This window comes from Protopterus annectens, chromosome 13.part0 (genome assembly GCF_019279795.1).
Source record: "Protopterus annectens isolate FY-2018-M chromosome 13.part0, PAN1.0, whole genome shotgun sequence".
NCBI lineage: Eukaryota > Metazoa > Chordata > Ceratodontiformes > Protopteridae > Protopterus > Protopterus annectens.
In genome coordinates this window covers 889,120,143-889,147,213 of record NC_056747.1, presented here as the reverse complement: position 1 = coordinate 889,147,213, position 27,071 = coordinate 889,120,143, and the positions used below count along the sequence as shown (strand labels likewise).

At 40.4% G+C, this 27,071-nt stretch overlaps 1 protein-coding gene across 1 annotated transcript in view; it reads left to right on the top strand.

The window, feature by feature from the left end:
• NF1 (neurofibromin 1) overlaps nucleotides 1-27,071 on the top strand; it is a 5,218,972-nt gene that overhangs the window by 3,239,072 nt on the left and 1,952,829 nt on the right. The window contains exon 31 of the mRNA XM_044054637.1: nucleotides 6,304-6,462. Coding sequence (XP_043910572.1) covers nucleotides 6,304-6,462 — 159 coding nt within the window. The remainder of the gene's footprint in view (nucleotides 1-6,303; nucleotides 6,463-27,071) is intronic.

The window sequence follows — 27,071 nt, the reverse complement described above, 5'->3', positions numbered from 1 at the left end:
CCTGCTGAAAGTTGATTTTTCTCCCAAAATTATGTTATGCTCCATAATATCAGTTTTAGATGGAATATAAGAACATATCAGCATAATCCTCCTCCCTTGCCAGTAGCCCGTTGCTACCACAAATATACCATTATTACTTTTTTAATTGTAGACTTCCTCTAACAAGTAATTAAAGTAAGAACAAGAAATATTGCCAGTATAATCCACACAAAACGTCTCAAACACAAGATAAATGTCAAAACCACAGAAAAAGAGACGCTGACAGCTGCAAAAATCCAACAAGGCCTTTACTAGTGCAAAAACACAAGCGCTTTCACAAAATGAGCTTCCTCAGGTGTACATCAAGCATTAATGAGACACACCTATATATGCAAAGTACAAATCACATGATGCAAAACAATTAACTTCCTGCTTAAAAAATTTTCTGCTTAAAAAATTTTTGCTTAAATATATACGTTAAAAAATTTTTAAGCAGGAAGTTGATTGTTTTGCATCATATGATTTGTACTTTGTATATATAGGTGTGTCTCATTAGTGCTTGATGTACACCTGAGGAAGCTCATTTTGTGAAAGTGCTTGTGTTTTTGCACTAGTGAAGGCCTTGTTGGATTTTTGCAGCTGTCAGCGTCTCTTTTTCTGAAGTAATTAAAGTACTTTTGTTTTCCTTTCCCCTGATATTCTTATGAATATTCATCCTGAAATTCTTTATCACATTTGCATGGTAATTTCTTTGGAAATGTGTCTTTTGTAGTGTTCAACCAAGACACTCTGTAATCACCAAACGTAAAACTTTTTAATACGAAGCTTTCAGGTCTATACCCTTCATCAGCATACAACTTAATGTCTATTCATCACATTTAAATGGAGAAACATTACAGTCACATGAACAAACCAGCCATACAAAAGAAACTAATTAACATATCTCATTAGAATTTAAAAACACACACATATATATATATATATATATATATATATATATATATATATATATATATATATATATATATATATAAAAAACATATAAAAACTAGACATTTTCCCTCTGTTTTTTAACTAATATTGGCTTCAAACTTACTTTATTATTCAAGCCAGGCATTTTATCCGCCTGCAACCGTATAATCCATTCATACTCTTTCAGTTGTAATTGATTATCCACATCTCCCCACCTCATACCCATATTCAAAACATAAATACATCTAAATTTAAAAGAATGTGAACTATAAGTCATTAAATGTCTATATAGGCCATTAGTTTCAACTTTTCTCTTAATTTCGGACTTATGTTCTATTATTCTATCTTTTAACCTTCTTGTAGTTTTACCTACATAGAACGCATTGCATTCCATGCAGGTAGCTAAATATACTAACCTCGTGGTGGTACAATCCGCATTACATCTAATGGAGAAATTCTCATGGGTTACAGGATGTTGAAAATTGTCTTCCCCCTCATATATATCTGCGCAACATGTGCATTTAAGACACTTATGCGTTCCTATCCTATTACTTACAGGTTTCTTTCCATTACCAAAGTCCTTATAACAAAGCATTTGTTTAAGAGTTTGTCCGTTTCTAAAGGCAAACTTAGGTGTCGGACCTAGTACATGTTGCAATTCTGGCATTGCCATCAATATTACCCAATTTTTATGTATGATATTACATACATCCTTGGTATTGCCATTAAATGTAGTGACAAATCTCAATGTATTGTCAGTATAAGGCCTATCCAATTCTAACACCTGCTCAACTTCCTGACTTTGAACAGAGGTGAAGACTGGACAATAGACATTTTTCCGTTTTTGCAATATTTCATTATAAATCTTGTCTACATCATTGCTACAATAACCATCATTAATAAATTCATCCTTCATGGCCACCAATTGTTCAAAAAAACAAGTCTCTTCTGAAGTTAATCTACTCACTCTAATCATCTGTGATTTTAAGATACCTTTGTATACATGCAGCGGGTGCATACTAGTTGTTCTTAAGTACCTGGTTGCATGCACTGCCTTCCTATGTATCATAGTCTCAAGATTGTTCGCTTTCCTATAAATGTCAACATCCAAGAATACCATACTCTTATTTGAGTAAGACATCTTAAATTCTAAGAAAGAAGTTGAACTATTAATATAGGTTAAAAAAATTATTAAGTTCTATTTCACTACCAGTCCATACAAAAAAACAATCATCAACAAATCTACTATAACATTCTATATATTTACTATGAATCATTTCACTATTGAGTATGTGTTGCTTTTCCCACATATATAGAACTAAGTTGGCAAAAGTGTTGGCAACTGATGTGCCCATCGCCACACCTGTCAACTGTTGAAAAACATCATTGCCAAATATAAAAATATTCTTCGTTAGTACTATATGTAATAAGGAGCAAATATTTTCAATTTCCCTAGATTGAGAAACATTTTGCATTAATAAAAATCTCCTTATATTTTCTATACCATATTCAATAGGGATCACTGTAAATAGCGAAACAATATCCAATGTAACAAAAATATACTCATTTACAGTATTGTTTCTGTACCATACATTAAGTTTCTGTAAAAAGTGCACAGTGTCTTTAATTATACTCTCATATTTTGGTAGAAACTTAGCTAGCATTAACTGTAGGTATTTGGATATTGGTTCGGTCACCCAGCCTTTACCCGAAACAATTGGTCTCAATGGGGGGGTCTACCAAAGACTTGTGTATTTTAGGTATCCCGTAAATTTGTGGAATTTTTGGACATGACACAGTAAAATAACTCAATAAATCTAGGCTAATATCTTGATTCAACTGCATTTCATAAATAGCTAAATTTACTTGGGATATCTGGTCTTTCACTTCCAAAGGAGTCAACTTCTTAAAAGTACATCCATCAGATAAAAATGTGGAGAATTTGTTGTTGTACCATATTTTATCCATAAGTACAGTGGCACCACCTTTATCAGCCTGCTTTATTATAATATCAGTGTCATTCTTTAAAAATGTTAGGGCTTTATATTCTTTGTAAGATAGATTATATTTAATATGTTTTTTAGTACTGGTAGCATATAGGGCCCTAAGCTTCAACTCAACCAGCTCAATAAAAGCTACTAAGACCGGAGACAACTGGGGCAAAAAGGTACTAGACCTTCTACATATTTGTTGTGTTGTACAAGATTGTTTAAACATCATTCGCAACATCACATTCCTAGCAAAGAGCTTTACATCAGTAATAATATCAACAATAGTATCCTTAAAAGAAGGTATGAATCTCATACCATTCATTAATAAATCATAATAAACTGGCTCAAAAGTCTTACTTGAAATATTCAATGTACCTTTTATCAATTTTCCGACAGCATCTGAAGCTACAAAGCTTAACTGCTGCGGTATATAATTCCGCTCTTCTTCCTGAGATGGTAAACTCCAGGCTGTTGCAGTAATTGTTTGTTTATTGGAACAAAACTGCAACTGCTTAACTGTTGTTAATGTCGAGATATTTTGCTCGGTATTCTCGGGCTGTCGTATTTTCTTTTGCTTGCTTGCATCGGCGACTGCAGAGATTTTACTCTTTTGTAGTGTTGCCATTTACACTCTGCATTTCTTTATATAAGTATTCTTTCTTTTTGTGTGTACATGTGAGGCAGTTCACATTCTAATAATATGGAAAGTGTCACCATTACAAGAAGTCATTCCTACCTGTTATGTTTGACAGCTTTTTGATACATTTACCCACTAATGTTTGGCAGGTTGATCTGTTGTACAGTTTTTTCTCATCTCCATTTGAGGCTATGACTCGTGTTACAAGACTTTACTGTTAATGAAATCCATAAAAAGACACCCCTAGAATACCCCATAACCTCTTAATACAAACACACAAAACTATGTACATCTTCAAATAATTAAGTTTAACACTCCTAATAGGAGTATTTGTTCCAAGCAGACAGTTGCAAAAGCAGGCCTGATCTAACATAAAGTTAAGGTTACCCATGGTAAGATGCGTGTTGCTGCTAGTGCTTCTATTTAAACTAGTTGGTGTCTTGTGTTTTTTCATTATTTCCCTCTCAGATGTATAAAACAACTTTTACGCTTTCAGAAAATCATTAACGTTTGGGATTAAATAAACCAGTGCTTTTTATTGCCCTATAATCAGCTTGTCTCCATGGAAATATGAAAAGTAAAGAAAAATGTACCCTTCAACTGCAGGCTTCGAAAGACATGCTGAAGCATTTATTATTAAAGGAAAACATTTCTTTACATAACTGTTCTCTTATTTTCTTGTTTCCCTTACAGTTTATTAGATAAAGCAAAGGGTCTTAAGCTAGACATTCACCTATGAAGAAGTAAGAGAAAATATATCAGCTCTACATATATTTTCATCTGTGTGCATTTGCACCCTATCATCCACCTCAGCAGCTCAAGATTACAGTCTGTTAACTTAGACATGCTCTTTTCTAGCCTTTCTTTCTTTCTTTCTTTCTTTATTTTTTGGTTTTTGCATTGTAATGCCTACATTTCTTAATACTAAAGGGGAAAGAAGAAAAAAAGGCATCTGTTTACTTAATTGTCATTATCACATACAACCGTAACTAAAATGCTTTACTGTATAACATGCAATTTACATCATGAGATGTTTTTGTAGAATTACTGTTATGAACATAAATTGTTTTACGTTACCTTTTTCATTCCTCTTCCTTGTCCCATAGTGTCCTTCCAGACATTATCGACATGAAGTGAGGCAAATGCCTTTCAGTTCCCCACAAGTTTAACAAGGTCAGCAGAAGTTCATTCTTACCACCTTTTCATATACAGTCATATTTAACAAATGCAGTTGATGATTATTAATCTCACATTTATTCACTATTTTCCATGTTGTTGGTTGTCTTCTTGTTGATCTCCATCTTTCAACTCCAGACTCTAGTTCGTTACCAAAGTACTCCTGATTCTTCAAGTCAACTCCTTTGCTTTCACAGTCTTTTAAGCATTTTCCTTTGGAACATTAGAAAAGGTTTCATTGGCAAAGTCTGTCCAAGTGCTTAATTATCAGAAGAATTAGAAACAGTGTCCTGTTCTGCTTGATTGCTCACTTTTATTAGACAAACTTTTGTATTTCCTGCTTAGTCTATTCCACATCAGACATAACTTTGCCCCCCCCAGTAGAAAAGGTATTCTGAAGACTATTGGATGGAGCAGCTTGACTCTCACACCAGCCTCTTGACATTCCCTGACTGCTGGAATAAATATGTTTCTTTTCTGACTGGTGTACAGTGACTAATCATTTTCAACAAGCACTTTTGTCTCCAACTTTTAATACTTACCGTTTTACCACAGTTTCTGCTTTTTCTGCTGGTAGGATTCCATCTGCACTAATACAGGTCTTATCTTCCTTTCCACTGGGCAGGTTTTTAGCATACACATGATGTGCCCTTTCAATTAACAAATACTGCTGTGGAATACCAGTTCAGTTGCTTATTTGTGCTTTCGTAAAATAAATAATCTGTTCCTTACAGTTTCTTTGGGACAAGAGAAAATCCCAGGTTTTTCCCTACATGCTCTGTCATGTAATTCTATCATTTTTTGAAACTCCTCCTCTTCCAAAGTCTCATACTCAGCCACCCTTTCCTTCATTTTCACCTGTAATTTTTGCAGTTTTATCAGCTGATCTGAAAAACTTTTTAAAGCTTCTTCCATTTTTTTCAGCCTTTTTCTTGTTTGAGTTGATATACTTCATTTTATTCAGCTCTGTGCATATTTGATTTATTTTTTCCTAGAGATTGCTAGAAGCCATTTCTTGTACCAAAGCAGGAGCATGACCTGTTTTTGCTTAACTGCAGGATTCCTCCCAGTCATTGTTTTCTCTTAAGCTTTTCTAGTTGATTTTCTTTCAGGCTCTCTTAGTTTCTCCTCTGCCGGCATCCAGGCAGTGTACTTCCTAGCCAGTAACTGAATTTACTAAATGTGAATGAGTGTCTGGCCCTTGTCATTCATTTTCTTTTTTCACACTGGGAGAGCTGATACATAGCTGTTGAATAGTGTGCAGGCATCTTGAAAGTGTTAATAGTTTTTGGAATATTTAATAGCCTTGTTGTGTTGCTTGTAAGGAAAGTATCGATTCTTAAGCTGTTTTAATAAATGGGTGATTGCTTACCTAAAGAAGATGATTACACAGTGTCTGGTTTTTACTCAGATTTATAGGTTAGCAACAGGGCTTAAGTTTTGTACATTAAAAGTATTGCTTCTCAGAATTTTAGCAGGATGTTAAATCACAGATACTGTTATAAAGTGCATGTTATTTTCTCACTAATTATTTGCATTGCTTTCCAGGTTGTCAGCCAACGCTTTCCTCAGAACAGCATTGGTGCAGTGGGCAGTGCTATGTTTTTAAGGTTCATCAATCCAGCAATCGTGTCACCCTATGAGACAGGAATCTTGGAGAAAAAACCTCCTCCTAAAATTGAAAGGGGACTGAAATTGATGTCAAAGGTATCATTTTACATTCGTTTTTGAATATACCTATAGGTAGTTAGTCACATCATGCATTACTTTGAGTTTAAAATTCAAAAAGTATTTCCTAGATTGTTTATGCCACTAGTAATGGTTTTAGATGCATTTTCATAATTATTGATGGGTAGTGTGACCTGTAATAGGATCGTGGTTCACTGCTAAATTTCTTTAGTGTTTCACACTACTCAAATGTGCTTACCTGCACCATGCATACCTCTCAAATATCTCTGATTTTGGTTCAAATGGTGGTGAATTACATTTTATAAATGACAATAATCAGAGTTGCAGGCTTCTTTTACTTCAGAAAATGTATTAGTTTGCATTCTCTTATTCTGTCAGTGTCTCCAGTTAATAGTATTTATGTTTTAAAAGAGTCCCTGATTGTCTCCAATTATTTCTGGATTTGTTCTTGATTCTTTTAGATTTGTCACTGATTTGTTGAGAACTGTGGCACAATGGCATATGCAGTGCCTTTAGCAACTGTATTGTTAATGGTGCCAGTTTATCCAGAAGATACTTTTTATTCCTTTTGTAAAATCCTTTCTAAATTTGTGCAGTTATAATTGAGGCTTTAATGGTCCTTTTGAATTTCATCAAAGGGCAGAAGTGCTGTGCATCCGTTAAAGTGTAATGGTTACTTACTACACTATGCCTGCAGGTTTGCATGGCAGGTGTCCATATACTTCAACAAAGGGGACAGGTGTTAATAATCCACTGAAGTCAGCCAGGTCAGAGGGTTCTTTAAAACTTCAGTGACTAGAAATCAAAATTACGAACAATTTTTACAAAAAGTGTATTCTGGTGAAACCTGCATCAGTGACATTACAGTGGTTAAAGGCACTGCATGCCAGGGTTTAGTAAGAGCTGCAAAAGAAAACTTATTCAGAGGTACTGCTGTGTAAACATTCTGAAGGTAAACTTTCTCATAGGACACAGTGCATTGAGTAGAATCCATATGAATTGTTTCAGATTAACGCATTTAAAAGGAATGGTAACTGTAATACAAACAGGATTTTATCTTTGTGAATTGTCAGTCCTGTGAGTGCAAGAGCACTAGATTCCCATACTCCAAAAACATCTCTTGATGCGTTTCTCTTGGTTAATCTGGTAGCGATAGTGGGGAGGTTTGTTCCCTATTTGTTTCATCTTTGGTTGCAGGTTGAACCCCAGTAATCCTTTTTAATATGGATGGCTTGAGGGGTTTATTCCTCAAGATACTTTAACATAGACAAGAAAATAGTGTCTGTAATCAGTAACAGTGATATAAACAAAGGAAGTACAGAGTTACACAAAATGTTATTATTCTGTAAGTATTGATGAAACAGATGCAGAGAGACAATAGGAATATTATCCCATTATGCGTAATGGATTATTTATTTTTCCAGTGCAGTTTTATGAGGAGATAGTTAAATTCAAATTCTAGACATAGCCTGGTTCTGTGACATAGAGGGCTGTAGACTTGATTTTGACCTAGATGATCAGAGTCTGAGTAGAAGCTCAAGCACTGGATGAACCCGGTAGGGCAAGATGAAAGTGAGAAGCCAGCTAAGTCTTGTCCATCCCAGGGAGACAGAATTGTGGGACTATTTCAAAACAAAGTACAGAATGGCCAGGATTGGAGTTGTGGGCTTGATGCTGCCAAGCCATTGAAGGTAGCCTTCATTAGCAATTGCTGTAGTCCTAGACCTTTCCTCAGGTGAAGCTGTTGTTGATGGGGATGTACCAACACACACTATCATGGGATGGGTGGATAACTGTATGCTTATTCTGTTCTCGTTGCTCCAGCAGCTAGGTAATCTGGGAGGTAGTCAGAACCTAAACCTGTATGCTACAAAGCCTACTTGCTGCAGAGGACCTTTAGTAAGTCTAATCCCATGGTACTGCACCTGCCCAGCTAGTTTTACTGTGTGCGCCCATGAGTTAAATGGGGGATTTGGCGTTTGCACTTGCTTGGAATGCCACCACCAAGGATCATGGTCTTCTTGATGTGGTTACTGTTTGTCGTGACTTAGAGCTCGCAGTTTCTCTTACTGGAAAACTTAAAGGGGGAGAAACTGTCTTTGCAGTGCTCTTGACTAGACCTGAACTTTACTAGTGAAAGGGACAATAAAAAAAACATTTCAGTACAGGGACGATCCCCCCTTCTAAGTTTAAGATGGGATGCACGATTTCTGTCCCATCTTGAACTTTAACCTGTGCATCTAATGCCGTTTTATGTAGTGACTGTTTTAGGAGTCCTACGTCTGCTGATTCTGCCGGCAGTCTGGATCATGATGCATGCCTTTTGGTGTGTTGGTGTTTGGGTCTGTATGAGAGACTCTTCTGGCTTGCTCTAAGTGGCATCACTTCCAACACAAACTATTGCTATTTGGAGCTTTAGTAATCACCTGTGCTGCTCACTTTGGTGCTAGCTTTGGTATTCATAACCTTAAAAGAGAAAGATCTCCATGTATTCCCAAGCCCGGATGACTGTTTTGAAGTGTGAATTCTTTTGGAGGACTCCTGGTCACATCCCCTGTAATGAATGCAGTTGGTTGTGCACCTTCAACTTGAGCATAGATTGTGAATAATATATCTGATCACACTTCAACGGATTGTCCTTATAGCTGCAGAGCCAGGACAGTTACCAGCATCTGTCATTCCTGTTTGTGGATAGGGCCCAGGAAGTCATGACTTTGGCATTTTGGGTGAGAGATTTAACATGCGATTCTAGAGCTGAACCCACTGTGACTTCTGGAATTAATGGCATCTATGATCTTCACCGTACTATTTGTATGGTTTATTTTTTAGTGCATTGTGAGATGTCATTAGTTGCTAAGTCATAATGAAGTTCAGCTGCATCCTGGAATGACTGATATTGCCTGTCTATTTTTAGGTGATCATTTTCACTCTTGTAGCCAAACCATTACAGCTTGCAACATAATTGACATAATGTAGAGTTTATCTCTGCTTCTCCAGGATGCATATGTTTTTGTCAAACCTGAGAAAATGCTCCCAGTCAGTCATTTGGAGCTACTGGTAGTCTTCGTTACTCTTAAGATCTTAAATAGAAGGTTGCATCCAAGGCCCATCTGAATTTGATCCATGAGTCAATCTGCCATGTCGTATCTAAATTAGAAGGGGGCACAAAGTCTACCACCCACTTCTCACCCCATAGAGAGGTTATGCATATCTTGCATCAGGCATCAGTCTTGCAGAGTTTGATTTTATATGGGAACTGACCATACTGACAAACTGAGCTGCTACACAAGTTTTCTCCAGCTGTTTCTTGATCAGATGTTTTGGAAGTATAGTATTTTATAACTCAGAATATTTGCCACAAAAGAACACCACACTCACTCCCCTGCTTAATACATCAGAGCAGAGGGAGAGGAATATAAGGTTAGGATCATTTCCATCTTTTGGCAAGTGAAGATTTTCCACACAGTAGCCAAAGCTGTATAAGTCATATTCCTCTGAAACAAGCAGCTTTACAGCAATTTGGGAACACTCTAGTCACTCCAGTTGCCCGGAGGCAGTTGCTGCACCAGCTTCTTTAGAGTTTTTTTGCCACAGAAGTGAGCACTTAATTTGCTGGTCCCTGTGATCTGTACAGACTTCAACCTGTGCATCTGGGACCATCAAACCATCGTTTGGCAGACCTGTGTGTCGAAGGTAGTAAGAAAATCCTTGTATGTTGTTCAACTTCTAAACAAGAGCATGACATCTAGGTCCAGCCAGAGCATCATACCATTGTACACGGCCCTCATCAAAGCCATTGTTTGGTATAATGCCCCCTTCTATATGTACCTGACCAGACACATGTAGCAACTGGAACAGCCACAAAGGTTTGTTACAAAAAGAATACAAAGAGTAAACACAATACCCTGTGCTGATTGCATCAAAGCTCTTTCTCTCTACTCTGCAGTATACAGACTTCTGAGAGGTGATCTTTGCCTGGCACACAAGGCATCCCTGCACCCTATTTTGAGGAACCTTTTGCACAGCAAAGGCAGTCAGAACTACTAGATTAAATGACTTAAATTGTGCTTGCAGTAATAATGCATAGGACATGTTGGAGAGACAGCTATGTTTCTTAGAGAATTCCCATTCTCTGGAACAGACTCCCTATCTATGTGAAGCAGCATTCCTCCCTATTCCTGCTTAAGCACAATTTGGACCAATGGATGGGTAATAGGAAATTCATCTCTGATCTGGTGCCTGTGTCTCTGCTGGGCAGAGACAGTCAGTAAATCACCCCCTATATAAATCGCATTTGTGGGTCACATTTGGTTTACAATACTAGACATATAAGGGCCCTAATGGTCATTAACCTAGTATATACCTGTAAACCTATGTCATTTAGCTAGTGATCTACATGAGCTGGACAGGGAAGTCCCTGTTTGGGAAAAGCTTCCTATTTTTAATTATTTTTATATGTTCATAGATAAATACCTGGTTACCTACCTATGAACCTATACCTAGTACCTATCTATGAACCTATATTAGCACTCTTCAAGAAAAATCTTGATGAGTGGATGGGAAATAGGAAATACACCCCGGGGATCACTTATGTGTCTCCGCTCGACAATGGCACTGGAAAATAACTTTCTTGGGTGGCGTAAGCCAGGGAACCTTGTTGGCTAGGCTTACGTTAGGCCCTTGGGATGATAGCCTTGTTCATAGGTTCATAAGTAGGTACTAGGCTATTTGTCTGTAGACTGTTGCGAGCTTAGGCAATAACCAGAGGTCAGAATCATACCCTGTACCTTGTATCTGGGGGCTGAAGAAAAAAAAAAATTTTTTCCTGACAATATATGGTGATTTTTGCTAAGAAATGAAGGGTTACAGACTGGTTTAAAATATGGAAGGAGTTGTAATTTGGATGCTTGTGTAAATGTTTTATGAGGGAAATCTCCCTTTTTTTTTTTTTTTTTTTTTTTTTTTTTTTTTTTAGTGAAAACTTTTTTTGGGGCAAGAAACTGAACTTGTGGGGGGACTGTCAGTGGTAAACTTACCCCAGAACCACTAGTTCTCTACTGTTCTCCTTACCAACTCATCGGGGCTTCGCTGCTCACTTTTCAGTCCTTGTTCCTAGATTTACTGATGGAACAGCTGTCAGTCTCTTTTGTTCTGCTTTCCCCGGAGCTTAAAAAGAAGCAGCTTTGTAAGGAGCCTTTAAGGGTTAGACAGGCCATTGTTTGCCTCAGCTGCTAGTGTGTAACTCTGCTGTGGCTGCTTTTTATTCTTCAGTCCACCCATTTTGCTCCCTTGACCCTCTTGGTGTAGCATTTCAGGCCACCAACGATCGAGGGATAGGCGCATCTTCTATGGCTGTAGAGATGGCTGTAACAGGCAAGAGAGCAACTGTTGCCACTCTTTGGGGAAAAGACAAGTGAATAGTCTCCATTGAGCTGTGAAGGGTTTGGAGATTCTGGGTCCAGTGCACCAAAGGGTTAGGCTTTTTTCAGGGAGAATGTGCTTAATTAGACAAACTTCCAGTCTCTGGTTCTTGTTCCATGGACATGACAGATTTACTGGGTTTGGCCAAGGAAATGATTGCTGCTTTTTCCTTTTCTTCTTAGGCTTCTGGCAAATGAAGGAAAAAAGCTCTTTCTCATTCTGATGGGAATTTCAGTCTAAAAACCAGCAAGATCTGGAAGATCAGGAGTTTCTTCTCAGTATAAGTGTTCTGATTTTGTGGATAATATGGCTTTAGAGTTCCATACTGAAGAATTTTTTTTTTGCATACAGTTTATCTAATATGAAAGAGGTTTCATTGGGGCCAGAATGAAATTCTTGTGGCACACAAAATGTATTATGGTTTCTTACAGCTACAGATGCCTAAAGCTTCACTTATTTTTGTATTACATGCTTAACAGAATGTTTTTCTGATTATCAGTTCTTTCTGACAGCATTCTGCTGTTAAGCAGTCTGACAGGTTGTGTAAGGCTCCCCAAAGAAAAAAAAGTACCTGTTTTCTAATCCTAAAGGAGATCCAGCAGTAATTTTTCTTTCAAAATGTGCTGCTGTTAAAGAGGTTACTGCTAATAACCCTGTTCCTTCTGACAAATGAGAGAAAGCAATGGATATGTTTGGGAAGAAAATGTATTACTCTATTTTAACTTTCATGATTTTGAACTGCCAGGCACATATGTTACAGTTTTTGTTTGTGTCCATTGAGAATATGCAGAAGTTAATGGCTATCCTTCCTAATGAGGTAAAGAATTCATTAAATGCTTCTGTGACAGCTGTCAGAGGTGACTAAGAATGGTTTAAAATGTACACCTGATGCTACTGACTCTTCAAGAACTGCTGCATCTTGGATTTGGTTTGAGAAGATTGGCTTGACTCTACTCTCAGAATCATCCTAAGGGTATTAAATTTGAGATTTTTGTTACCGCCCCATACCTATTCTCTCTCCACTCTCCAAAATACTAGAGAGATGCGTACACTCTCAGGTCTCAGACTACCTCCTTACTAACAACCTCCTTTCCAATACTCAGCATGGTTTCCGACCAAACCATTGCACCATCACTGCCTTACTCTCCTTTACTAACACTATCCTTCAGCATAAAAACAATGTCTCTCTCTCTCCTCTGCTACTTTCCTAGACCTATTTAAAGCATTTGACATGGTCTCACAGAAACACCTTATCTCTGTCCTCAGTAACCTATCCTTCTCACAATCAGTCACCAACTGGTTTCAGAGTTACCTGTCTGACCGCCAACAATCTGTTGTATGGCAGAATGACATATCTCCCCAACTACCTTGTCTCCATAGGGGTTCCCCAAGGATCCATCCTTGGACCCCTATTCTTCACTGTTTTCTGCCACCAAACATGGCACAATCATACAATACGCAGATGACTCAACCATCATCTGCTCAGCCCAGTCCCTACCCAAATTGCAAAAAGTCACACAGGAAGCCTTTTCCTCTGTTGAAACTTGGTTATCCGATGCCTGATTAATACTCAACCCAAACAAAACTAAACTACTCCTCTTCCAACCCACCAAACATATTCAAAACAACTCTCACTTTAACATCACAGCAAAAGACAACACCACTATATACCCAACTGAACACACCAAATTGCCAGGAATGGAAATAGACAGTAAACTAAAATTTGACATTCACATATCCATGACCATAAAAAAAAGCCCACAAAACACTAGGAGCGTTATACAGAAATAAGCAACTTCTCACCAAAGCAGCAAAGATTTCAATAGCAAATTCCCACCTTATCTCCACCCTACTTTATGCCTCTCCAATATATACCAACCTAAGGAAATGCAATCTAAACAAGCTAGAGGCCTGCTACAACAAAATCGCCAAATTCAACACAGGGGAATCCTACTGTAGTCACCACGGTCTCTCACTTGCTGAACTGGGCTGGCTTGAACTCCCTCACCTCCTTCAATGGTATCAACTCTCACTCACCCACAAACTAGTAAACCATCCACTAAATGTCCCATCCCTCCAGAATCTACTCCAACCCTATCGCACCACCAGACCAGTAAGATCCAGCAACAAAAATCACTTGCAGATCACTAAAGCCAATAACTCTGCTGGTGAAGCACTATTCTCTTGCGCCATAGCCAAATTATGGAACTACCTCCCACCCACAATTGCCTCCATATCATCATGCACCCACTTCAAAACTTTACTAAAAGTGCACCTAAAAACATGCTGGCTATACCCTTGCATCTCTCACTCTAATATCACCCACCCCATCCAGCCACTACCTTTCTTTCCACTCCACTAACTACCTTGAATATAACAAGCTCAGATGCTCATAAGCCTAGTACTTATTATACAGCAGGAACTTCTTATTGTAACATTTGTTAATGTCTGTTATGTACTTCACAGATAAAGATTCTAGTTGTCTACTGATGTACTATGTTCTTCATCTCTAAATATGCAGTAAGTAATTGCTACTGTCTGTTTATTTTAACTGTGGAGCTTTTCTCCCCGGGCCTCCGCTGAAAATGGACCTACGTCCAGTCGGACACTCCCGGTCAACAAATATAAATAAATAAATAAATAAAATTTTAATTATCCCTTAGATAAAAAAAGACAATGGCCCTTCTGCAGCTGAGGTACTTAAGTGTGATGAATGGGGAAAACTGATTTAGAGAGTGACTCATATTTTTCACCCCTTCTTTAACAGATCAGATAATATTTTTCTCTCCTACTCTGCTCACTTTGCCAATGAGCAGTTTAGGAAGCAAGGAGCCAGTAATCAAGGTTTCAAAAATAATGGAAATGAGGTTCCACTAGGAAAGGAAAAGCCCCCTAAAAAGGGATAGTCCTTTTAGCATGCTTATCCATCTGTTCAGGTCCCCATATCCACCCTGGCAACCTTTCCATATCCTTGAGATGACGACTTCCCTTTTTGGCTCCAAACAGAGTCATGTAAGTGGGTTCTGAATATAATCCAAGTAGGGTATTCTTGGCAGTGGCAGTTCGTGCCCCCTTTTCATGGAATTCCCTTTTGTGCAAGGAGTCTGATTGCTCTTTTCCTCCCGTTCTGCAAAACATATTATCTCAGGGAGTTCTAGAACTTATTCTGTTCAGTCTCCTAGGCAAAGATTTTTATTCAGGGATTTTCATGGTTTCTGCACTGGAAGGATCTTGTAGATCAGTCCTGGATCTTTATTTTCTAAGCACCTTTGTCACCTGCAAAGTGCTGTACCTCTGATTCCGTATCTGATTTTCATGGTAAAGTGGGATGCAAAGGACACCTGTCACCACCTTCCTTTTTCCAAACATTTCAGGTATTTCTTAAGTTTTGCTGTGTTTGGCTTACATTGTTTCTCTGTTTTACCCTTTGAACTCTCTCCACTGCACTAGGGATTTTTACAAAATGAGTAGCTTCAGTCATTGCTTATTGCAGACTTTAGGGCATTCATATTTTTTTCATATGTGGGTGATTTTTTTTCTTTGCAGACTGTGTTCAGCTATCAGAAGTCTCTAGGAACGTTTGAGGAACTTCTATTCAACTGTGTTTTCAAATCAGTTTGAATAAGTCTTCTCTCATCTTGTCTCACAGAATGATTTTCCTGTGACATTTGCTGAATTCAGACTTCAGAAGAGTATTTCCTCCTCAAGACAAAGTAGAAATCTTCCAACAGTTCTTCCTGAGTTTTTTGCACACTAAGCTTATCTGCAAGGAAGTTTCTTGTGATTGTAGGGTATGTAGCATTGATGAGTGTCATGCATTGTGCTGCTCTTTGCCAGACTGCACAAGGAAAATGCAATAGAACCTCATAGTCTTGATTCAGTATCTGCACCCCTTGATTTTTCAAATTCCAATTTTGGAGTTTGTAAATCGAGAGATTGGTTGATGGTTAGATGTAATAGCTTGCAATCCAGGTCTTCCTTTCTCCATAAAGATCCAGGAGTAGACTCCAAAAAACTGTGGTGATGACTTCCTTCTGACCAAGTCACCAGTAATTCTTCCTTTTCAGTCTGGCCAAGGGCAATTACCACATGCTTTCTCACAGACTGGATTTACTCACACAAAATAAGGGAAAGTTTGATACATCTGGCAACTCTTCTACTAACTGCCTGCGTAATAGAATTTTGATTCCTTTAAACACCTTGCAAACATGCAGCAGGTACTTTAGGAGGGAAGAAAACCTACTACTGGAAATCATATATGTGCAAATGGAAAAGATTTTCTAGTTAGAGACGTTCTGAACCAGGGTCTTTTTCATGCCCTGTTGCCTCTGGCTTTCGACAATTTATGTGGATTACTGTCAAATGGCTTTTCCTACTCTTCTGTCAAGCTACATTTGTTAGATAGCCACTCCAGTGACATAGAGGAATAATATAGTCCAGCTGACCCAGGTTCGGTAATTGGCACAGGTGATTAATGGAGCAGCAGGGGAGGGATGGGCTGCTTCACTGGGCATTCCTACCATGATCCCTGGAGGAGGCTGGGGACACTGTGTTGAGGGGGCATATCTTAAGGGGGGGTTAGAGCGATGAGTACGGCTGAGCTGCTCCATAAGCAAGGTGATACACCACACTCCCCCATTGTACACCTGCCCCTTAGGTGTCATCACATAACTTCTTTGGGAGGGGTGGATTAGAGGGTGAGGTATACTGGTGAAAAGCTAATCCTACTGGAATGGTGATGGCTAAGAACTCCAGGATACCCTTGGGTTCCACAGTTGGCCCAAGTATGGTCTGCGAAAGTCTGAGGGCTAGGAAGTAGCTGGTAGACCCAGCATAGACATAGGGCACTGAGTAGTAACTCCATAGGATAATGCAGGTACCCGTGCAGTAAAAAAAAAAAAAGGTACATTTGGCAACCATCTCTTCTTGTTTGGCCTTTACGCTCCCTCTTTGTAGCAGTTCTAAAGTTAAACTTTTTTTAAAAAAGGCCTTACATACTCAACAGCCTAGGAAACTGGTGGCTAATCCTTAGTATCTCAATGTTATGACTTGAGAAGCTTCCTTTGTTTCCCATTTGAGCCAGCTTATGAGGCTGATTTGAGATTCTTAACATGATAGATTGTTTTATTCATTTCTGTGTTATCTGCTAGGTGAGTATCTGAGCTGTAAGCATTTCTGGCGAGTCCATCCCATTCCTCATTTTTCATAAGGACAGGGCTTCTTTTAGCACAGGTCTTACCTTTTGTGCCTAAAGTCAACTCAGAGTTTCCTTTAATCCAAACTGTTCATCTCTGCCTTTTTCTGAACCGAAGAATAGCGGAGAAAAGGTTCGTCACTCTCTGGATGTATACAGGCAGCTCGGATATTATCTAGACAAATCTCAACTTTTCAGGAAAGATGACCAGCTATGTGTCTTCTATGAAGGTAATAGCAAAGGGCAACCAGTAACAAAGTTAACTATTTCTAGATGTTTGCCTCATGTCATCGCCTTTTGTCATACTTAAAATAATAATAGCCATTTCCAGGTAGATTACAGCTCATTCAACAAGAGCATCGTGGCTTTATGAAAAAGGGGTGAGCTGTAGAACTATTCAAGAGGCAATACCTTGGTTCTCTGTACATAGTTTTACAAAATACTACAAAATGGATTACTCAGAGTATATTAATGGCCTCCTCCCTCTTCTCTATTTTTGTTTAAGCTATGGTAATCGTCCTGTATAGTTTAGGTTATTGCAATGGATAATCCATGTATTGAACATAATGTAGTTGCTTTAGAACATCTAGTGTTATGATATCAGTGTTGCAGTAGCAGTCCCCCTCTGCAGCCCCCATTTTTCTGGCAGTTCATGTTGTGGTGTTAAGGTGTGCTTGTTGTCATCCTATTTTATCTTAGGAAACAATGATGTTCATCGTGTTACATTGCTGCAGTCATCACACTTGGGTTATCCTGTCGTCAGGTGGTCCCGCAGTTAGCCAGAGTTCCAAAGTCTTGGTCCGGCGTCGGTTGCTGTCGCTTCTTCCCTGACGTCAGTGCGCCAGGGGTATATAATATGCATCCGATGCCATTTTCTTCAGTCTTTCTTGCCACGCGGTGCCCGAAGCAGAAGCAGTTCGCAAGTGCCGGTCGGCCGACTCATGCGATTTTTGAAGTTGAATTTCAGATCTGAAGTCTTCAATAAAGCTAAGTAACCCGTTGGGGAAACCTTTTTCTTGCCTCAGACTGATGTCAGAAAAGGTTAATTGTATTTCTTGTGGGAAGCAATACCTCAAAAGGACTTCCACTCTTACTGTATTCCATGCCTAGGCCCTGATCATGACGTCACTAGTTGTCGGTTTTGTGCTAGATTCAAAAAACGCACTATAAAAAGGCGTTTTAAATTTGCTTTGCACTACTTTGGCCGATGGTTCAGTTATACCATGCCGTCGGATCAGCCGACGACCTCAATACCGAAAAAACTCAAAGGCAAGGATAAAGACAGGCATCCGAGGTCCAAAACCGACGACGAAACCTCTTCTAGGCCAGTCGTCGGTTCTCAGTGAGGCGCTTTCGCAGTCTCTGACACCCACTACATCAGAGCCACAGGCCACTTCCGACTCCCACGTGGAGACATCTAGGCCTCTGGAAACTCGAGGTATTGGGCCTACGGAAACTAATCCCTCAGATGGGTCCAGAGCCGCTGAGGAGGCATCGGCTTCTGAGTGTGTTTTCAGACCTTCACAACTTACCATTAAATCAACAGCCAAGACAAAGGTACCATTAAAGACAAAGAAACAAGTACAGCATTCTCCTGGACAGTCCTCCATGCCTAAGAAACAGATGCTTAAAATGGCCGAAGACCTCATTACTCTAATCAGGGGTTCCCATCCCTCTCCTGAGAAAAGGCCTAGGCAGGATACAGACTATGACTCCTCTGATCAGGTTTCCATTTCCTCTGATTCCTCTTCAGACCAGGGATACTCTTTACCCCCCTATGAGGACTTTGATGCTGAGGAATCTATCCCTTCAGCCTCTCCTCCTGAGGATTATTCTTTTGGGGAAACTTTACATAACATGAGGGAGCATTTCCATTGGGAAAGTCAGGATTACTCAGAATCCAGGAAAAGGCTCAGGGATTTCCTCTTATTGCCTCAGCACAGGCCCCTGGCTATTCCGCCTGTGCTAGACATTGTGGATGATGTGTTCTCTGAATCCAGCTTATCTCCTGACTCTTTGCCCCCTGCTCCAGCCAAGCCAGATAGGTATTATAGAGTCCCTGACTCTCACAAGGTTCTTTTCAAAAACCCTTCTGCAGATCCATAAACTATTTCACAGGGTCCAAAAGGGGTTAAGGCTTCCATTGCAAAAAATCCAGTACCCTCTGACAGAGATTCCAGAGCTTTGGATAGATGGGGTAAGAAAGTATATACATCTGCAACTTTAGCAGTAAGAGCTTTAAATTGCCAGTTTCACATGCTTAAGTACCAACAATATTTAATGGCTCAGTTAAAACAGAAAATGCTTGCTAGCTCAGAAGCTGCTGATTGTAAAGAAATGCAGGATTTATTGCATGCAATTGAACAGGTGGGAAAACATACTCTGCAATGTGGTTTTGATTCTTTAGAGGCCTCTTGTAGAGCCGCAGTTACAGGTTCTGTTATTCGAAGACATGCTTGGTTAAAAGAACAGAGTTTACCTGATCATGGTAAGGCAAAGTTATTGGATGCTCCTTTACAGCATGATACCTTGTTTGGTGTTAAGGCGGAAGAGGTGTTAAAGAAAATGGAGGATAAAGCTAAATCTATGCATACAGTCAAGGATTTCTTACAGGTACAGCCACCTCGGTTTAGCAGAAATTGGCCAACAAAAATTGGTCCTTTCCAGTGTCAGACAGGCCACAGAGAGGCAGATACAGACGCCCAAGAGGCAGGTCTCAACCCCAAGGCTCAAACCGACAACGACAGTGGGGCACCTCAACCCCAAAAGGAGGTGAGGACAAGTCTCAGCCTTACAGGAAACCGTCACAATAACTTTCCTTTGCGTACGCCAAGCACATCCCTTTTGGAAGCCCCCTTAGGGAGAAAACTAGCACTTTTTTTCTCAAAACTGGCAAACAATCACCCAAGACAAATGGGTCCTGAATATTGTGTCTCAGGGTTACAGATTCCACTTTCATACTTTACCAAAGCTAAAAGGAATGCCAGACCTGCCACAAAATCAATGGGCAAAGGCACAAAAATAAATTACAGCCCTCATGGACATGAGAGCTATACAAAAAGTACCACAACTATACTGGACCTTTCAATTCTGAATACTTACCTGGATATTCCGAAATTCAAAATGTTGACATAACAGCAGCTTCTACCCATGCTGGGCAAGAAGGCTTGGCTTGTTACTCTGGACCTCAAAGAGGCATACATGCATGTCCCTATCAGACAAAATTGCAGAAGATACCTCAGATTCAAAGCTGGCACAATGCACTACCAATTCTCTGCACTGCCCTTTGGCTTATCTACTGCACCCAGGGTCTTCACAAAGTGCCTGGCACCAGTAATTGCATTTTGCAGACAAAAAGGAATTCAAATCTATCCATACCTGGACGACTGCCTTATTCAAGCAGAGACAAAGGACATTCTTCTACAGCATCTGGCATTTGTGAAAAAGGTTGCTAATTTCTCTAGGGTACACAGTAAATGAAAAGAAGTCAAAACTAGTGCCCTCACAACAGATTACATTCCTGGGTGCCAGCTTAAATACAACGGCCCAGATGGCTTACCTCACGCCAGACAAACAAGTCCAACTAACTCAATATTTTCAACTACTGGCAAAAACGTCCCATCTCCCTGCAAGAAAAATTCTGCAGGCCCTGGGATTCGTGGCATCCTGCATAGTACTAATACCATATGCCAGACTGCATATGAGGAAATTACAGTGGTACCTAAAAAGTGTTTGGACTCGACATTCTCACAGTCTAGAAGCAGTAATTCCAATGATTCCCTGCCTACAACAGGAGTTTCGATGGTGGGCACAGGCATGTCACCTAAACAAGGGTCAGCCTTTTACCCAACCCACAGTCAGGCAAACGCTAACAACAGATGCTTCGGATTACGCCTGGGGAGCACACATGGCAGGAAAATGCATTCAGGGCAAGTGGACCACAGACCAAATGCATCTTCACATCAATCAGATAGAGATGTTGGCTGTTCAAAATGCCCTAACAGCTTTCAGGGACCTTCTACATCCAGGACAACTATTACTAAAGACAGTTGACACCGCAGTAATGTGGTACATAAACAAACAAGGGGGCACTCATTCTTATCCCCTATGCAGGTAAGCCATGACCTTGTGGAACACAGCTCTAACGTACCAAGTTCACCTGCAAGCACAATTCCTGCCAGGAAAGAAAAATACTCTGGCAGATGACCTAAGCAGAAATATCATGGACCCTCACGAATGGAAATTGAATCCACAAATCTTCAGCATGATAACTCAAAAATGGGGATGCCTAGGCATAGATCTTTTTGCCTCCTGTCTGAATTGCCAACTACAAAAATTTTGCACAAGGACTTATCACAAACAAGCATGGAAAGTGGATGCTCTTCTGTTCAGCTGGAAAAAGCTAAAAGTCTATGCCTTTCTACCACTTCCTCTCCTTTCAAAGGTACTGCTAAAAGCCAGACAAGAAAAACCACAGATGATCCTGATTGCTCCAGACTGGCCACGCCAGCACTGGTACCCTATCTTAAGGAACTTGGCTCAGGGCCCACCATGGATTTTGCCCCAGATTCCACACCTTCTGACTCAACAAAACAATCAGATCCTGCACGGTCAGCTCAAAACCCTAAACCTGCCTGCATGGCAGATACTTTAGTTAAATAGGCAACACCTCTCTCTAAAGCCGTTATGGATGTCATTTTGGAGGCCAGGAAGCCTAGCACCAGGAAAGCTCACAGCCTTGACCCTCTTGTTCCAAACATTCCTCAGATTTTACAATACTTAACTGAGGTGCTGAACAGAGGCCTATCCTTTTCATCAGTTAAGATCCACGCCTCTGCCATTTCAGCACATTACAACACGGATCCTCCTTTATTCTCTCATCCCTTGCTAAAGCAGTACCTCAGAGGGGCTAAAAACATAAGACCGCCCCGGAGAGCACCAACACCAACTTGGAACCTCAGTTTTGTTTTGGAAAAACTGACTCTACCACCTTTTGAGCCAGCCAATACAGCCAATCTAAAATTTTTATCATGGAACACAGCTCTGCTCCTGGCAGTAACTTCAGCACGAAGAGTCTCAGAGCTACAGGCATTAATGGCAGTGGAACCTTTCATAATTTTTCATCAGGACAGGGTATCTTTAAGGACAAACTCTACCTTCATGCCAAAGGTGGTATCTAGTGTGGCTCTTAACCAAACCATCCATTTGCCTACTTTTTATCCAAACCCCCAAAATAAAGGGGAGAAATTTCTGCATTCTTTGGACATACACAGGCAGCTATGCTTCTACTTGGACAAAACAAAAGCTTTCAGGAAAACTGATCAACTGTTTGTAATATATGCTGCAGGATTACAAGGCAAGGCTATCTCAAAGCAGACTATATCCAAATGGATAGGACACTGTATTTGGTACTGCTACACACAGCATGGAAAATCAGTCCCTAATAACATTAGACCTCATTCCACCAGGGCAACAGCCACGTCAGCAGCCTTTCTCAGAGGAGTACCTACCAAGGAAATTTTGGAGGCTGCAACTTGGAGTTCAGTGCACACCTTCACCAAGCATTACCACCTGCCTCTTTACTCTAAATCCAGAGCAGGATTTGCCACTGCAGTTCTGCAGGGCCTCTTAGCCAATCCTAACTCTTTATAGACCAACCACCCAAACTTAGCTTTGGGATTCAACCCAAGTGTGATGACTGCAGCAGTGTAACACGATGAACGTAGTACAGTTTTGTACCTACCATAAATGTAGATGTTCGAGTGTTCACACTGCTGCAGTCCAGGTTACCCTCCCTCCATTCCCTCTAAACTAGCTGGACTTATCTATACCCTTCTACCCTATACAACCTTTGGGGTGTATTTGCTGGTAATTGAAGGTATTGTTTTTATTTTTTTGTATATTTTTGATTAGCAATATGTATTGCCTACCCACTTGGGGGCAACTGACATCTGGGGCAAGAAAAACTGAAGAAAATGGCGTCTGATGCATATTATATACCCCTGGCGCACTGACGTCAGGGAAGAAGCGACAGCAACCGACGCCGGACCAAGACTTTGGAACTCTGGCCGACTGCGGGGACCGCCTGGCGGCAGGATAACCCAAGTGTGATGACTGCAGCAGTGTGAACACTCGAACATCTACATTTATGGTAGGTACAAAACTGTACTTTCTTCATGTTTCACTGTTGCAGTCCTGACTTCTGGGATTTCCTGGTGTGGAAGCCCTTGGCTGGCCCGACTACCAGAGTAAAAATCTCCGTCCTCCTGAGGCTGGCGAATGTCCTACCCTGACGTCAGTATGCTTGGGTATAAAAGGGGCCAGCCAACACCATGACATCAGTGTTTTCTTGCCATCAGAGCCTGAAGCAGTGTTTTAGTAACTGCAGCTCATGATCACCAAAACTCTCGAACTTAACCCTTACCCATAATTCTCCCCTCTCAGTTACCTGAGATTTTGTTTGCAGAAGACCAAAAGAAAGAATGAACGAAAGAAATCCCAAGCATTCATAGAGACCATATCTGGAACTATATGCATATGTCATCAGCAATTATATTCGCTGTTCATTTTACTAAGAATCCAACAGAAGGGGGGTGGAGGGGAGTCAAGGATAAATGAAAATAGACACCACAGATGGAACTTATGCTACATAATTTCATCTGATGATGTAAATTTTCATTTTATCCTTGACATATGGGACAGAGTCCCCAGCTACCTTAGTAGCCCAAGTTGCTGCTGCACAAATTTCATCCATATAAGCTCTAGAATGAAAGACTGTTGAAGTAGCCACAGTTCTAGTAGAATGTGCTCTAGCATTTTTTTGCAGTTCAACCTCCTTTTTGTTATAGATGAAAGTTGTATAGTCTTTGAGCCTTCTATCCAATATCACCTTGCTCACTGGTTTGCCAAGTTTTGTACTTGAGAAGGAAGTAAACAGTTGGTCAGATTTCCTGATGTCCTCAGTTCTTTGCAAATAAAACTGCAGTTTTCTGTGAGCATCTAACAAATGTAATCAATATTCACTTTTGTTGATGCAGTTGGGAAAGGACATGGGCAAATTAATGATCTGGTTGATATTGGCCTCGGATACTACAAGTAACCCTTCCTTTCTACCTAAAGAAACACTGTCTTTGTGAAAAATCAAGTAGGGTAGCTTATAAGACAAGGCTTACATTTCTGAAATCCTTCTAGCAGAAGTTATAACCACTAAAAGCGTAGTTTTCCAGGATAAAAAACTTTAAATCACAATCATCCGTTGGCTCACAGAGAGGTTGAACAATAGCTTGCAGCACCAAGGATACATCCCAAGATGCAGGGTAGCCTCTTTAAAAGGCGGTCTTAGCAAGAGAGTTCCTTTTAAAAAGGCCTTACAAAGCTTATGAGAAGCCAGAGAAGATTCTTTAAAACCATTATGAAAGTTGGAGATTGCTGCTAACTGAAATTTTAATGGTAGAAGGAGAAGCTCCTGTATTGAAAAGTGAAGCTAAAAATTTTAGAATTTTATTAATAGGTGCTGACAAAGGGTCAATATTGTCACAAGCCCGCAATGTAAACCTTTTCATAGTTTGGTACTAGACTATCTGCCCTGGGGCATTTATAAGCCTAGCCATAGTGATGTGGCTTTCGCCACCCCAAGTAATGGTACAAAAGTGTACAGAATATATTTAGAATACTATGCCTCTGTCTAGTAGTGACACAGTGAATACCCCCTTACATAATAGAATTAGTTTACTGTGCCTCTATCTAGTAGTGATACAGAGATGACCCCTGGGGTAAACCTACGAACTCCCATCCACTTGTCAAGATTTCTTTTGAAAAGAGTCAGTGAGGGGCTCTGCCTAACATGAACTGGGATTCTGTTCCAGAGAATGGGAAGCCTCTGAGTTATGAATCTGTCCCTCCAGCATGTCCTATTCATATTTGTGCTGAGGTTCAAATCTTTAGCTCTCGTGGTTCTGATGGATTTGGATTTTTTGAGGTGGAGCATGTCCATCAATTCCTGATTGGACATGGCCTTGTACGTCAGGCGCAGATCACCTCTGAGTAGGCAGTATGCTACTGAATAGAGTTGGAGTTTCTTTAGTCTGGCAGCATATGACATATGTTGGAGACCCTTGATCCTCTTGGTGAGGTACTTTTGGGGTCTCTCTAGCTGTTGCAAGTGCCGGGTGAGGTACATACCAAATGGGGCATTGTACTCAATCATGGGCCTGATAAGGGAGGAGTACAGGGGCACAACGACCTCCTTTGATCTGGATGTGAATCCCTTCATGATAAGGTGGGCAAGGTAGAAAGTCTTTCTAACCACTTTGGCAACGTGGGTGTCAAATGAGAGGTCACTATTGACTTGGGTCCCCAGGTCTCTGATCACTTTTTCCATACTCAGTGGGTTACCGCCTATGTGATAATTTGTGGGCACTGTTTTTCCCAAAGGGGATGACTATACATTTTTTGGCATTTAGTTTAAGGCCATGACTCCGGCACCAGTTGTCCGTTTCAGTGAGGCCTTTCTGTAGGATGTATGTGTCAGCTGGTGTATCGACTATGGCGCCTAGTTTGCAGTCATCTGTGAACTTTGTCAGCCACAATCCTCCCATGTTTGCTTTCACATCTGAAAAATAAATGCCGAACAAGAGGGGTCCCAGGACAGAGCCCTGTGGGACACCACTTGCCACTGGCTTTGAGTCTGACATGGCTCCAGCGATTTTGACTTTATGGGTTCTATCCTTTAGCCAGTTTGCCACCCATCTTGTGACATATGGATTTACATTTAAGCTGTTGAGCTTGTCTATGATGCCAGAGTGGGGTATTGTGTTGAAAGCTTTAGCCAAGGCCAGGTAGGCTGTATGGACTGCTTTGCCCTCGTCAATGGCTCTAGTGACTGTTTCGAAAAAGTCAACCAGGTTCAAAAGGCAGGATCTGCCTTTTACAAAGCCGAACTGGGTGGGATCATGTGTATGTAAGTCCCCAATGTCTCTGTTTATTAGTTCTATAATGATTCTTTCCATAGCTTTGCAGACCAGGCTGGTTAAGCTTGTGGGGCGGTAGTTACCAGGGTCAGTAGAGGTGCCTCCTTTGTGGAGTGGGACTACTGTTGCTGTACGCCAGTTTTCAGGTACATATCCTGTAGTAAGGCTAAGGTTAAATAGCATTTTTATGTGCGGGTTTAGCTCTTCTTGGAGTTCACGTAGCACGCAACCCGGGATACCGTCGGGTCCCATTGATGCTGTGTTTTTAGCTTTGCTGAGGGCGGTTCTCACCTGGACATCTGAGATGACAGGGAGGTTACATTCAGCTGGGATAAGTATTTCTTCTTTTGGGGGTGAGGGAGGGGAGAAATTTGCACTGAACCTGTCTGCCAGAATGTTGGCAATATCTGTGGGTTCAGTGTATTTTTTGTCATTGTGAACTAACTCTGAACATATCTGAGGGCTTCTGCCCAGGTTTCTAACATAGCTGAAGAAGGCCTTGTGGTTATCTTTAGTGTCCATAGCGATTTTTCTCTCAAAGTTGGCCTTGGATGTTTTTATGAGAGAACGTAGCTTTCTACTAGTGCTGATCATAGATGCCTTCTCTTAATGGGATTTTGCTCTCTCGTGCAGTAACTTCCTTCTTTTGTTATACAATTTGTTTATGGCTGGGGTCCACCAGACAGGACGCCTGCCCTTGGTGGAGAGGGTCTTGATTTTATTTGGGATTGCATGATCCATGCATTCTTGGAGATGTCCGTAGAAAGCATTTGTGAAGGACTCTGCATTGTGGGATGTGGTTTCCACTGTCCCAGTGGGCTTAAAGGATACCATCTCAGTTTTAAGAAGTGTAAAGTCGGCTTTTGAGAAGTTTTTCACTGTAGTCTTTTCCATTTATTAGTGTAAAAGTCACAGGTGGATGGTTTATTAGAGGCTATATAAGGATATGATGGACCAGGGAAGAGAGCGTAGATTGCCAGGCTAGTAATGGAACTAGAGGAACCAAGCTGTCAGCTTGAGGTTAGAGTATTTGGCTGGACTAA